The 16,195-nt window shown below is 42.2% G+C and overlaps 1 protein-coding gene across 1 annotated transcript in view; it reads right to left on the minus strand.

Annotated features, from left to right (window-relative positions):
* Positions 1 to 298: 298 nt before the first annotated feature.
* SIAH3 (siah E3 ubiquitin protein ligase family member 3) overlaps positions 299 to 16,195 on the minus strand; it is an 89,388-nt gene continuing 73,491 nt past the window's right edge. The window contains exon 2 of the mRNA XM_063444715.1: positions 299 to 1,189. Coding sequence (XP_063300785.1) covers positions 602 to 1,189 — 588 coding nt within the window. The 3' untranslated portion in view covers positions 299 to 601. The remainder of the gene's footprint in view (positions 1,190 to 16,195) is intronic.

Here is a 16,195-nt window from a genome sequence, read left to right on the forward strand (position 1 = left end):
TAGCCAATTTATTTTTGCTTTTAATGGTTGGACTCCAGATTGTAGCAACTTTTGCTTAGTATGTTACATTAATGCAAAATGGACCTTGCAGATTGAAAAACGGTAATTTCTATCACACTACTTTATATAAGGTGATTAAAAAATATACTGAATAATAAAAAATATTTATTCTCAAGAAAAAAAATATTTTAGATATGATTTAAATGTAATGTCATTTATTTATCAAGAATGCAGAATAAATTAATCAATGCTTTGATTAAATTACATTATTTCATTTACTTAATAATTCACACTTTTGTTTGAATGTTAGAAATCCATTTAAAAATTATTTCACACAGTATAACACCTGTTGATTACCATTAACAGAAACTTGTATTTATTTTCATTAGTTCGTTTAAATCAATTCATTAAAAAAGGTTGTCATAGCAACTAAACCTAAAAACATTTCAAGAGGTGCCAGTGACTTGTTTCTTACAAGATACCCTCATCCCTATTCCCATCACAACATTATATACAAGCAATAAAAAGCCATGGTAACTTCAGAAAAAAACACAGTAAAAGCCTTTCCAGCTGGATTCTCATTTCTTACTAGTTAAAAATATTACATTTTAGTTTCAAGAGAACAAAGTGTGTTGGTAGTTATTGCAATTCCAATAGCCAGGTTTCCATTATCTGAAAAGAGCTGTGCAACTGAGGCATTGAGCACAAGGCAATCTCCATCCGTAATGCCGGAGTCAACACAGTCCAAAACAGAACGTGGGGTGGATTCCCAAGTCAGTCTCCGTCGGTTCCTGTTAAGTTCAAGTTTGTAGTTAAAATTATCTGCCTGTGCTGGTGTGCCAATCAGCATCATTGTAGCAAAAAATTGAGGGCTGCCTTGATATTTTTCTTGCTTTCTTAGCACGAGCAAAAAGTGGTGGCCAAGACAGGAGTGTGCAATTATCCAATCCACTGGGGCTGGAAGGTTCATGTCAGTTGCGAGAAACACAATCTCTGCTCCTTGTAGTATGTTAATTGTGTGGGTTTGTGTCAAATGAGAAATAACGACCTCTAAGTGACCTTCCCATTTGCAGGAATACAAGGGACACGAACAGGAAGTCAACTTTGCATCAAAGAACACTTCTTGGCAATGGTGCTGTGTAGCTGGTGGAGTTGAATCCCTTGAGGGTGCACATCTGCTTGAACCATGCTGAAAAATAAATGAAAAATAAGGATATTACTTAATGAAATAAATTAATAAACTATAGAATACATAAATATTACAATTATAAGTCCTTACAAATATATAAAAACAATAAAAAATAAATTATAATAGGCAATCAAAATTGTTAAAATAAGAAAACATTAAGATACAATATCCACTTAAAAGAGAACCAAAAGTCTTGTGATATCAAATGGAATATTGCAAATGTTTTATTAAAAGACTAACACATTATATGAACGCCTTGAAGGTATCTTCAAAGGTATCCAATGAACATCTGTTTTAATATCCCTCACTCGATATTCCCAGAACTCAATATGATGCATTTGTTATCATTTTTAAATTTAAATCTAACAAAACCATATATGTATCATACTAAAAACATAGTTCACATATATATCGAACAAATAGAAGAAGTTCTGGATCAATAGCCATCAACCCATCAGAACTAATTGGATATCTCACAAGAAGTTGCATTTTGCCCCAGTAAAAGATATGAGCAAAAGTTGGACTTTGCTCATATATTTGACAATTTGGCTCATGGCGTATTTAAGATTCCTAAATTTTGCCTATTCAGAATATTAATTCAATAATCTGATGTCACGACTAGTAATGTGGTCCAGCACGCAGAAACTATGTAAACATATACATAAGTAAGAAAAGGAAAATAACAGGATAGAGCGTAAACCGGACCTTAGAATGGCCGGACTAATACGCTAGAGACAGAGAATGGTCAAAGGGAAAGCCGAGGTCAAGGAAGCCAGAAAATACTCAATACCGATAAGACAAGCCAAGTCAGGGAAACCAGAGATCAGAATAACCAGGGAAACGCCAAGGATCAGGATACCAGGAAATCAGAAACACGAGAATAGCACTTTCAGGGAACCAGGAAACTGAAACCACGACATGGCAAAGTACTGGGGTGAATTAGGGGTTTAAATACCCCTCTCTAAGCTATGATTGGTCAGAGGGCGACCTCTGACCCCAGAACGTGCGTGTGCGTTGACGTCGTGACGTCACGCATACGTTAGTATAATTCTCGGGGGCGGGGCTATCCATAGACGTGACCACGTGGTCAGCGCCATATTGGATTCGGGCGTGATGCCCGGAAGAACTACGTGCACGGTTCCCGGCTCGCCGACGAGCAGGTAAGCTCGTGTAGTCGGTGCGGTCGTGCCGGTCGGGCACGGCCGTGAGGCTCGGCGGGCCGGTGACCGCAACATCTGATTATCACTCAACTGAGGTAGTTTAGTCAGATTTTGAACATTTTGGATGTTTTCTGAACTGAATATTCGAGGACATAAAAGTTTTTTTTGAGTCAACAGAAAGTAAAGATGTGTTAAAGGAACACTTAGTGTTAGGAATTCAAATGTAAAAAAGTTACTGGAAAAAAGTTTAAATGCGATTATAAATAACTAAACAATTAATTTGCATGTCATAGCATACTGCCTATATTTTGCCCCATTGCAGTGTCTCATTACCACTGCATAGTACACTAATAGGAAAAAATATTGAAAAAATATAAATCGGAAAAAATAAATACCCACAGCATGGCAAAGCAGAAAATCATCATCTATGGCATTCCCTCGATAGAGAATTCTTGGTAAAATCTAATCATTCTTTCCCTCTCGCTGGGCATTGAAGATATGATTAATTTAACATCCTTAGGTAAACAATGCACTGACAGGAACCCACAAGGGATATTTCCAATTCTGTAATTTTAATAAAGTCGCAAGATGAATGCCAATTCTCCAATCTAATACACTTTGTGTAATTACTTACACTAACCCACTCTTAATGCAACATTAGCAATTACACTAATTAAAAATAATGAACTTTTTCTCGCATTCAGCTAAACCTCTTAGTACAAGTCAAGGTACTTAAGCGCCATGCAACTATAAATGTTTCTATTAGGCTTCGTGTTTTCAAATACCCTTTAAAATGATGCTGGAAATTAGAATTCAAAGTGTTCAATACATTAGTCTTCTAAAAAACAGAAATTAAAAATGGAGAGCATTCAACATTCACATTTAGCGAACCATTAAATCCGATAATGACTTCAGAATAATTCATTAACCTTTAACAGAGGAGCTAATAGCAGGTAATCATAAAGCTTTTTCCCCCCTCACAAAATGTTATTTATAATTGTTGATTTTACATAGAAATATAGTTCTTAAAGGCATGGATGAAATTACTTGTCCATGTAACCTGCCTATTATGAACTTATTGAATGAGTTTGCTCATTTGGTCTTCAATATGTCCTTATCAATGTACTTAAAGATTGTTAAATAGTATTACTTTCTAGCCTGTATTACTACTACTGGTGTCACCATACATCTTGTGTCATCTAGGCCAGTGTTTCCCAACCCAGTCCCAAGGCACACCTACCAGTCCAGGATTTAGGGATTACATAGCAATGGCTAAGGTGTTTTTAGAAAAAAAAAAAAAAGAAAAAACACCTTAGACACAACCCTAAATCCTGGACTGGTAGGTGTGCCTTGAGGACTGGGTTGGGAAACACTGATCTAGGCAACCACATTGGTCATAGGAATACTCACAATGTCTCATTTTTCCAACGATATTGGCACAGATGCTTAGGCTTTGCTCCATTTTATGATGCAATGCACATGTGGGGATGCGGATTTGCGTCATCATGCATAATTCCAGTCATTAAATATTGTGTTGAAATTGTCGACATGTCCTTGGTAGGAAATGTACAGGTACCTGAAATTCTCTGGCTAGTCTACTTCTTTTTAGTCCACTGTTGGTTGGTTGTGTCAAGCTAATTTCTGTATCATTTAAATTCTTAGATGAATTAGGAACAGAGGATTACAATCATTTGTGCTTTGAAGTGTAGGTTCTTTTTTCAAATACAATTCTGAGATATGTTTAAATATTTATGTAAATGTTAGAGTATGATGGTCATATTCTGCATTTCAAAAAAAAAAAGAAAAAAAAAAAGTATGTTACATAACTTTTCCAGACTGATTTAAACTCCCTCTTAATTTCCACTATTATCTAAACTTAAAATTGTAGATTATGCTAGCTTTAGTGTACCTATAATCTTAATTTTATTAATGACAGGAGGCGAGTATTTGCTTAAGTCTCTCTTTACTAGAACTCCACAGCAGCACAGAAAACAACCAATCAGAAAAAAGTCAGGTACTATAAAACTCCCCTCCCCATGCATCATTTCCTCTTTCAAGCTGCGACAAAACAGAATAAAAAGGCAGAGAACATCATGGGGAAGAAACGAAGTCCTAGATACGATGAATATAACGATGTCCACCATCCAAGTGTAACCGTCAAACTAGATAGTGTAGATGGACTGTAAACTGAAACGAGAGAAAAAACAGAATCGAACAGGTTGATTATCCAATGAAATGTACTCTGATTAAAAATGTAGGTACCCGATGTAGCAACCAAATTAACCTAATATGTAAATATCCCAACCCTACTTATGGAAAAAAACAGACATAAGGAACAAGCGACAGGTAGCAGAGACAACAAACAGGGTTGCATACTTACCTGATAATCTAAACTATAACATTAAACAAGGGGGGGACAAGAATGGGTGGGAAATACTCGCCTCCTGTCATTAATAAAATTAAGATTATAGGTACACTAAAGCTAGCATAATCTACAATTGTATAACATGACAGGAGGCTTCGTATTTGCTGTTTCAACGCTCAGTTCACCAATCCAACGCTGTTTGTGTCGCTGGTAATTATTCCAGGAAATATCAGAGTAATCCTAATTGGACATTCCAATACGATAAATGACAGCCGACGGGTCAAAGAAGATGCCACCCAACGAAGTATCTCAAATACGGAAAAAAGCACCTTCCGTCGGTAAACCCATTGTACGTGGTGTAGCAACCTGTTTCCTAGAAGTCGGTCCATGAGCTGGTAAGCTGACCTATTAGCCACATTCCTGTAGTTGTATAACTTCGAAATCCGATCTAGGACCTAGGGTCGCGAGAAGAAAACTGACACCAAGTCTCAACTCATGACCCGTAAGGCGGCTCCTCCGATCGTGCCAGGGCCATTCGGCGATGCGGCCTTGCAGGGAGATCTCCAATCCCAAGGAATGCACCGAAGACCACCACCAAAATCGCAATAGCAACCGAGGAGGATCTTTCGTACCTTCCTGTCCTAACCGGTGGGGTGACTCATCCGAGCATAAATTCATAATGCAGGCGAGAGTGTGGCCAAACCAGCCGTATACTAAGTGATTCCAACATTCCAAACGGACTGTGTAAACTTCGGACGTCGTAGAGAAAAAGCTCCAAAGAACGTCCATTCAGGGTTCCGAACTGAACTTGAGTGGAGGAACGGTGGTCGAGTATTCTGGGAATAGGGAATCCCAGAAATCTTCAAAGGAATGGGAAGTGCAAACAGGAACGCAGATTCCCATCCAAAAATGCCCCCGTCCAAGAGTGAAAGCTGTCTGTGTAGGAGACGGGGTATACCAGGTACCACCATAAGGTCTCGTAGGTCTCCTCGACGATAGGTGAAAAGTAGGGCAGCGCGAATCCAACAAAAACGGCTCCCGTGAGGAATAACTAGAGTATAGACGGAGGGTCCCCCATCTCCGAACCCTGATCACCAGGTATGCGTTTCGAGGAGACGGGGCAGTCCTGCCATCTCATCCCAAGATCTGATGACCGGGGAGGTCAAGACAAACCGGGTGTTCCGGTCTTACCATGTGAACCATAGGTACGGTTTTTACCTTCAGGGCGGGTAATAGGCCCTCCTTAAACCTGTTACCCGAGCAAGGCAGAGCCCGTTTGCTCCATGAAGGTCCCCGTATCTCCTGCCACCTAAATACGGGAGAAACTGTCTGAGCAGTTGAACACAACGGTCTGGATATCCAAAAACAGGAAGCAATCCTCTGTTTTTATGGTGCAGAATATACCCAAACCTGCACTCACATAATACCTGAGTTCCATCCGATAGTCGAACCATGTCCAGGAATTTGTATAAAATAAGTGGGGGTCACCCCTCCATATACCTCTGTGAGAATATCCCTCCATGACAGGAGATAGACTAGAGGGATCCAGTCTAAATATGGATATCTTGCATGACCAGGCAGTCCTCTATATCGAAATCAGTAGCACAGACGTCAGATCTACATGAATGCAGGAGGGACACCCCTCCATGTAGTCAGCGATGACTTGCTTACAAGTCTGAGTGCTGGACAAATGGATGGCACCGTAGAGCGTCGAGTGTATGAGAGAGCCGCGCTCTCTACTAATGTGATCAAATAACGTGCTAACGTCCGGCTGAAAGCCTGAGCGGGCCGCACCCGTAAATAACCAAACAGTAGAGTCTGCATCCGTGACCGTTCCTCTCTATGAGAATGTTTCCTCCAAACATGACCCCTGTATCCAGCTCAGTCTCTGGCTGAGGTTGAGGGAGGGCTGCGCCCTCTAATAACAAATCAGTGTCCGGTTCCGTATCTGAGAGGGGTTCGCTCTCTGCTCCAGCAGATAAAATATTCTCGGATTGAAGAGATGGAGGGCCGCACCCTCCTGCGATCCAAGCTAGGGTCCCTAGAGACTCAGGGTGACCAACTAAAGGGTACACCAAATACGAGTATCAGCAGAAGGCTGAGGGCAATCTACGGAAAAACGATGGAAAAACTATCAACTGACCGTCCGGATCCCTTCCGCGCGCGCGGGGTCCAGGCGGACTGTTGGTAGTCTGAGGAAAGCTGGAGACGTTCTCCGCAATCCACGAGCACCCGGGAGGTCGGAGGAGGTCAAGTCAGGCCTCTCGACGACCCGAGCGAAAGGAAAAGGAAGTCACGAAAACGACAAAGACAACAATAACGTAGATACGAGTAAAAACGCAAATTCTATCTCAGCTAGAAGGCAAAAGGCAGGCCGGAAGGCAAGACAAGTAAGCCCCACTGAACAGGGCCAGGAGCTAACCTTACGCAGGAATAACTGCCGATAGCTATATGGATACCGGGAGACAGATACGGAGTTAGTTGATAAAGACAAGGAAAACACCGCGTTCTCCTGTAGGTGTCTGAGTACCGGTCCTTGCCCGTGCAAAGTTCTCCTTGGAGATGTGCCGTCGCCGGACTGGCGCAAACCGCGGATGTGTGTCCGGGGTCTTCATAAGAAAACTTGCCCTTCAGGTCTGAGGTTTAGGGCCTTCACCCTACCTACCATATTCAGATGGCCGTATATTGGTGTCCTCTTGGATAGTATGGCAAAGGTGCTTGGCCGGACACCCGCCTATTTCCATGTCACTGGTGGGCACTGGCTTCTCCTCAGTGATATTCCCCCAGGCCTGCGGCCAAAAGGGGATAGAGCAGGCCCAACAGGCCAAACTAATGGACACAGAATAGTTGGCCAAGCAAATAGGCACCGACATAGTAGGCCATACAAATAGCCACCGACATAGGAGGCCAATAAATGGGGCACCGACATAGCAGGCCATGCTTATGGGCACCGAGGCCGTTCTTATGGGCACAGACATAGCAGGCCGTTCTTATGGGCACAGACACAGCAGGCCGTTCTTATGGGCACAGACACAGCAGGCCATTCTTATGGGCACAGACATAGCAGGCCGTTCTTATAGGCACAGACAATGCAGGCCGTTCTTATGGGCACAGACAATAGCAGGCCGTTCTTATGGGCACAGACAATAGCAGGCCGTTCTTATGGGCACAGACCATAGCAGGCCGTTCTTATGGGCACAGACAATAGCAGGCCGTTCTTATGGGCACAGACAATAGCAGGCCGTTCTTATGGGCACAGACAATAGCAGGCCATTCTTATGGGCACAGACATAGCAGGCCATTCTTATGGGCACAGACATAGCAGGCCGTTCTTAAGGGCACAGACATAGCAGGCCGTTCTTATGGGCACAGACATAGCAGGCCGTTCTTATGGGCACAGACATAGCAGGCCGTTCTTATGGGCACAGACATAGCAGGCCATTCTTATAGGCACAGACATAGCAGGCCGTTCATATGGGCACAGACCAAGCAGGCCAAGCAATGGGGCACAGACATAGCAGGCCAATCCTGGGTTGAATATTATATCCTATGAGTATCTGTTATTTATATAGCGCTACCCAAATCCACAGCGCTTTACCATGGGTCTTGGAAGAGTAATGGGGACCTCTGAGCTAGGGTAGAGTTCCCCCAAAATTTTGTAGATCCTCAGAGCACCTTGACATAGGGCCCACAGACGTCAAGCCTTTTAGACAGCGTAATGCCGTGAGAATAAACTCGAACCGGGACTGGCGGTCCCTGAATGCCCAGCAGGCAAATAGCGGTATCCCAGCTGTATTGTTATAAGCGGAAGTAGTTTCAGTGATTACCCCGTCCACGAAAGTAAGCTACATGAGCGATACTCTCCTTAAACTGTGAATTGGAATGCATCTGCACACACAGATCTGTTTGATGTTTCCATCATCAATATAGATACCATCATCATATCTGAAAATATTGTATAGTATCCGTCTGCAATTCACAGCAATCCGTGATCTACACTGTCAGTAAAACTCCCAGGAAACTGCGATATACCTCAGCAAACACACAGCAAACTGTGATATATACAGTCATGAAAACACACAGTAATCTGTGATATAACTGTCAGTAAAACACCCAACAATCCGTGATGTACACTGGCAGCAAAACGCGCAGCAATCTGTTTGCCATAATAGGGTCTGGTGTACCATGCGAAAAAGGGGGTCAGACGTAGGCCCCTGATACAGTAGATATGGTGTATGCAGGGCACAGGTTCCCACTGGAAGTAAGAGTAAGAAGTAAGGAGCCAGTGGTAAAATAAGGTCTGTGTCACAGACAGAGCATTAAATGGATACTGTCTATAGGCTGTACTACAATCCAGAAAAGGATATCATATATACACATATCTCAACATCCATACACACACACATATCTACATATATATACAAATACATACACCCACACATACATACACCTGGATATAGAAGAACTCATTGGAAAAGTCAAATAGTGTCCCATGTAGAAGGTGTCAGCTCAAAGCTGCATTAGGTCCCCCAAAGCAAAAACTGACGTGCAGTGGAAGACGCTGAGCTGGTGGAGGCAGACCTCCCACAAGTAATGCACCGACGGGGGGAGGGACCGCAGCGGGCGCACTCCCTCCCGGTCGGGCTCTCCCCCACCCGGTCGGACACACGCGGTCCGCGGGCGGAGGCGGCCGCGGCCACGTGGGGAAGAAGATCCGGCCGCTGGGTACTCGTGTTGCGTACGCGAGTGCCCCCGCGACGGGAAACCACATGGGACCGCTGGAGATGAAACTCCGCGGTCCCGGAGCTCGGGGTCGAAGGAGGCAGGAGTAGTCAGCCTCCTGAAGCCCCCGAGCGGCACGCACAGCGCCAGGCAAGGCAGGCATACAAAGAAATGTGAAACGGACAGGGGGGGGGGGCACAAGTCTAAGGAAAAGACAGCAAGGACCCCAAAGCCCCCACAAAACATACACAAATAAGGGAAAATACAGTGAAAGCCTGAAGAGCAGGCATTAAGAAAACCCCCCAAAGATATATAACAGTACATTGGAGTAAAAGCCCACACAGATATATAACAGTATATAGGAGTAAAAACCCACACAGATATATAACAGTATATAGGAGTAAAAATCCACACAGATATATATAACAGTATATTGGGATAAAAACCCACACAGATACATAACAGCATATTGGGATAAAAAACCCACAAAGATATATACCAGTATATATGAATAAAATCCCACAAGGATATATAACAGAATAGAAAAGAATACATCTAACCAGGGCAAAACAAACAACTGGACATAGATTAAATCCCACAAGGGCAATCTAAAATATAGAAAATAAAATACTGAAAATAAGAGCAAAACCCAAAGCCACCCACTATAAGCAGGAGGCAGAGGTACTCTGACCTGTACTGGTGCGGAGCAGCAAAGAAAGAGGAAATGATGCATGGGGAGGGGAGTTTTATAGTACCTGACTTTTTTCTGATTGGTTGTTTTCTGTGCTGCTGTGGAGTTCTAGTAAAGAGAGACTTAAGCAAATACGAAGCCTCCTGTCATGTTATAAAATTTGTCAAAAACATCCCAGTTTCTATAAAATATGAGGAAAAGAAAAAAAAGTCTTCAAAGTTGCTTCAGCTAAAAAATGCCTTAACCTTAGATATAACAAATGGATTTGCATAATCCTCTTCAAAATATACAGCACATTTACTATATTCAGATTAAATAAATGTTTTTTAAACCCCTGACCGGGACCCTACATTTTGTTCCCATGCATTTTCAGTGAATCTCTATTAATCGGAGCAGGCACATCAAGTTCACCAAGCTTCAGGCAACGGCACAAAGTGCAATGGCAGACGTTGCTGACACAGGCAAGAGTATAATGAAGGTAGCTTGCAGAATGTATTTTAGCATATTTTATATCACAGTTAAAGATGGAGCCTCCAAGCTAATGTATATAATTTGGGTTCCTGTCAAACGTTAAGGATCCCTAAGTTGAATAGCTTTCTGCTCTCTAAAAGGAGACACTGAGAGTCAACACAAGTCTAAGGGCAATTGACGACATTGCTCTCGTAATTATGCTGTCTTTTTCGCCCTGTTCAATTTTGTAAAAATTTTGCCTAATAAATAAATCTGCTACTTTCTGCAAAATAACCCCCTTAACCACGCCTCGACTTTTCATAACTCCCTTAACCACGCCTCGACTTTTCACAAAATGTCTTCCTGACTGGAAGGCACGCAGTGTAGCTCAGCCAATAAGAGAACAGTGTGAGCAGAGCTGCTGACTTGACCCAATGTTCTCTTCTTACAGTAATCCATAAATGTGTTTGGATAAGAAGGGATAGATAATATGAGGATAGTGATGGTGGCGTTGGGTGAAGTCATGTCAGTACCTCAGTGTACGCTGATATTTCATTAGCTGAGATCAGTACATAAACAGATTACTTCTAACAGGAAATTTTCTTGGTGAAAAAAAGTGTAACGGATCGACGGGCACCCCGACTTGGGTACCTCCGCTGAAGAATGCTCCTAGCACTTCATGAAATAATCCCATGGATTCAACTTGTATTAAACATTTAATATCTGCTTAGTTCTTACCTGTTCAGCATTGTTTGGAAATTTCGGTCCGTGTGAATTTTATATCATGTCTACTGCAATTAACTGTGAGAAACAATATATTCATAATATGTCATAATAATACAATAAAAGAGCACAAATTAACGTCCACAAAATGATGTTTAGTTCATTTAAGCTTGATGGAAATCGTGAGTTTGTTGACTCACTGTATAGCGAATAAAGGCCAATGTCTACATTACTTACAGAGGGCTTTACTTTATCTGTTTGATATGAATGTGTCGGTTTTGCTATTCTATGAATCTTATAGAAGTCTTTTAAATGGATTTCATTCCCTTGCAGTACATTCCATTATTCCTTCGCTGGCAAATGGGATGTGTCATTTATAGGCATTGAAAAAATATTTCTGGTGAGAGAAGCATTTGATTGTCTCTTAAGAGCATCTTGTTTTATCAGTGGCCAATAGCATTGAAAATGGATTGACGTATAATAGGCATTTACAACATAGCTAGATGTAATATTATCTTCGTCTGATATATTTCCTTCCTGCTGTTCTACCCAAAAAGCTCATGCATAATAATAAATGAAGCAAGAAAAGTAAATGCACATACTATAAAAGACTGTAAATGTATATATATATTTTACTAGTCACAAGTCAAAATCTTGTAGATTCAAAGTGAATTTTAAATTGAAGGTCAAAAGAAGACGAATCAGAGGGGTGAAGTAGAGAGAGGGAACGGCTGCCAGTCCCAGGCTAAGGAGCCTATGTGCGCAGACACACTGCAGGGGGAGCATTTTCTGGCAGGTGACTCTTAAAAGCAGTGGATAGTTGCAACGTCTGCAACAGGTCAAATAACTGAGAATACACTGCATAAGATGGCTTTCAGAGAAGGGCAGTGACAAACGGTAGACTTTGTTGACTCAAATTGTTAATTCGTGGGGGGGGGGGGGGGCGGCGGAGTCTGACTGACATGCTGAGCAGTCGCGTCAACCCGGAGCTCCCGATCAAACTTTGACTTTAAGCCCTTTATCCTGTAATTTCACCGGGCAGCCCGGGCTAATTGCATACTACATGCCTCAGCGCTCCCGAGCACCAGCAAGGAACCAGACACACTTCTGGTACAGCTGTGGTGGCTGGACCGACCTGCTGCCTCAGTGGTGGTGTGTGAGAGGCGGCCGATCTCCCTGTCCTTTGTTCCCCCAAACCAGAGCCTGCATTAATCACAGACCACTCTGTACCCACCCTCCCTGTCGGTGAGGGATATCCCGGCACTAGCAGTGTGTGCACATCTTGGCACAGTGACCTGCAGCACGCCTGGTAGAGCTGACAGCCACACAAAATGGCGGATGCCCCGCAATCACATGCAGAACCCTCGAACTCCCACATGCTGGTTATAAGCAACCTGACCAGCTTAGACCAAATATTTGAGGCATTTTGACCAAGTTATACGAGCAGATGCATCCCACCTCGCTGCTGTGCTCTCGATGCCGGGGGTCCAACACACCTCAAGTGGAGGGGTCCATGGGAAGGTGGAAGCCGATGGCTCACCAAGCTTTGGGGAATGTCGGAGCAAGCCCTGCAAACAAACATGGGGACCCCGACTACATGCAGCCCTCGGGTGGGGAAACCGCACCTTAGCACTTGACCGCCCCCCCACGAGGTACAAACCCTCAAAAAGAGCCTGGAGGGGCCAGCATCCAATAACTACCCAACGCCTGTCGATAGAGGGCCATCTGATATCCCCGAAGTACCTGCGGAGAAAAGCTGAGCGGAAAGGCTTACCTCCCGATAGTCTGCACTATGCGACTAGCAAGAGATGGAGTCCGCTGTCAGCGCATGAGTATGAGAAGACAGTGAGGGGGAAACCACGTCCAGGTAAGTCCAACACCCGCCACTGCCTTCCTGGCCCGAAAGGGGAATACCCTGTTGCCTACCCCACATACTTGGAAGGTACAACACCACCTTACAGCCTCCCGAGATCTCGCTGACGGAGCTGAGAGCGCCCGGAGCGGTGGGACCTGCACATGGGCTCGTGAGAAGGCCTGGGGTCAGTGGAGTGGCCAAAATTGGACTACTGGGACACAGTCTACATCTGACACTAGTCTGGTCAGCATGGGTATAGGCGCAGGGATAGGCAACCTTCGGCTCTCCAGATGTTGTGGACTACATCCCCCATAATGCTCTTACACACATAATGCTGGCAAAGCATCACGGGAGGTGTAGTCCAAAACATCTGGAGAGCCAAAGGTTCCCCACCCCTGGTATAGGGTGATAATAACCTGTGGCATCAAGGCAGGAGGGTCATGCTCACACTACAGTTAAATCTAACTGCTGCCCTCCACACTCATCTTCCCAATGGGAAACTGTAATTAGGGTCCCTAAATTAGGGTCCCTAACACTAGCTGAGCACAAGCTCCATCATATTTTTTTTTAACCATTAAGCATTGCACACGTAATTTGCAACAACCCTCTGACTCACTAGTTTGCCTTTCAGCTAACACACCAACCGTCATGTACCTACTTGGCATACCATTAGCACCGCTAGACAATACTGCTCTACTTCTACATACACATAAACATTAGGCAGATACTCACACTGTTATGTTTGTCTTGTTTCACTTAATCTCACTTTAAATGTCTGGTTAATTACTTATGTCTGGTCCAGTGGGGATCTTCTATCTACTCCTCACTGCTCCCTCACGCACCGTTTAGTGATGCTGGAATATGACGTCATATTCCGGCACCCGGCTTCCCTACAGATGGCACGTGAGAGGGAGCAGTGAGGAGTAGGAACACTGAGCTCCCTTGTTGGCCATCCTTTTTTTTTTGTTATGCTCACTGCCCAGACCATTATTATTATTATTTTTGCCATTTATATAGCGCCAAAAGACTCCGTATTGCTATACAATATGAGAGGGAACATATACCTTCATTTTCTGCAATAAAAGCTGTGTTTTTAGGAACCAGAACATCAACTGTCATATTTGAAATTCCGTAAATGTGCTCATACTTCAGTTAGTGTGTGGATATCACTTTGTAGATTTTTTGTAACTTATGTGGTTTGAGTACTCAATACAGCCTTAGAAAACTATTTTTTCTTTATTGTCAAAGCTTTGCTTCAGATATGCAGCCTGACCATTGATCCAAAAAATGACTTTAATCCAGAGGAATATGATTTTTACTTCAATGTCCTACAGGTAGATGCCAATTACTAGGCAATTACTAGGCAATTGTATTGCTTTTAGGGCAATTTATTCCTGCAATGTGAACATTGGGCCCCCAGAGTGAAGGGGTAACTATTTATTATTATTATTATTATTAGCTTTTTTTTTCTTCACAATAGTTTTCAACATAAAACCAGCCACCTTTAAATATCCTTTTCCGAGTTTAAATGTTATCAAATAAAGTATCACACAACATTTATTCCTACATTACACTAAAATAATCACAAAACATCAATTCCTACATTACACTAACACTATCACAAAACATTAACCCCTACATTACGCTAACACTATCACTAAATATTAATTCCTACATTACACTAAAACGATCACAAAACATCAATTCCTACATTACACTAGCACTATCACTAAACATTAATTTCTACATTACACTAACATTAAATGTGAATTCCTACTTTACACTAACACTATCGCTAAACATTAATTGCTACATTACACTAAAACTATCACTGGACATTAATTCCTACATTACACTAACACTAAACCTTAATTCCTACTTTACTCTAGCACTATCACTAAACACTATTTCCTACTTAACACTAAAACCATCACTAAACATTAATTCCGAATTTACACCAGCACTATCACTAAACATGCATTCCTACATTACACTAACACAAACACTGAACATTAATTTCTACATTACAATAAAATCATCACTAAACTTTCATTCCTGCATTGCACTAACTTATATATAACCTATATATAAAATGTAATTTATTATAAAAGATACTGCGTGTGTATTAGGGTTAAATACTGCCATGTCAGGGTCTTGGAGACATTTCAAAACCTAGGTGAGATTATGAGCCCCAGATTGCATGAAGGTGATCTGTGCATTATTCCTCATTCATTAAAGTATTTCATAATTACAGGGAACACATGGAAAACATCACCATTATACATAAATAAATAACCAGAAATCTGGCACTCAAGGCAACAATGTGCAAAACCAGTAACAGTCCTGCTGTCACCCCAGCAACACAATATTTATCCACATTTGCAGGATTACTGCACTTCCTCTATCCGATCGGAGGATCGAGCACCTGGTATTGGTGAGTTCTACTTGTACTTTTTTATATATATTTTTTAAAAAAATTTTTGATATGCTCTTATTTCAATTCGGGTTTTGATGATATGGCTGGAGGGGAGTTGACAAAAACAGCATGTGTGTTTTAGAGACAATGACAATGACTCCAGACTCCATGGCATTATTTCCCATAGATTTTCCCAAGATAGAAATATTCCGATAAGGATGAAATTTGAGTATTTGGCGAGCCCTTGTCATAAATCTATTCTTTTAACTGCAATAAAAATGACTTCACAGGTTAAAACTCAGGATACTGTAAAGTTTCCATAAAACAATTAAAACATATTAATATTTACGAGAAATATAAAGCAAAACCAAAGTGTAAGAAACTCATACAGACCTGCCAAAAGCTTTTAAGATTACCAACTCAGGAGACCATAAAGAAGTCACTATTCACTTGTGTCATGACACCCACAGGACAGTCATCAACATAACATTTACAGCAAACCCAGAAACTCAGTTTGGCATCTCAGAGATGTAATTAGTAAGGTTGACAGAGGGCAGTCTAGGCCCTGTGAATAAGACATTGCTAAAGGGAATGTCTAGGTTACAAAATGCAGAATTGTATTGC

Source organism: Pelobates fuscus, chromosome 1 (genome assembly GCF_036172605.1).
Source record: "Pelobates fuscus isolate aPelFus1 chromosome 1, aPelFus1.pri, whole genome shotgun sequence".
Taxonomy (NCBI): domain Eukaryota; kingdom Metazoa; phylum Chordata; class Amphibia; order Anura; family Pelobatidae; genus Pelobates; species Pelobates fuscus.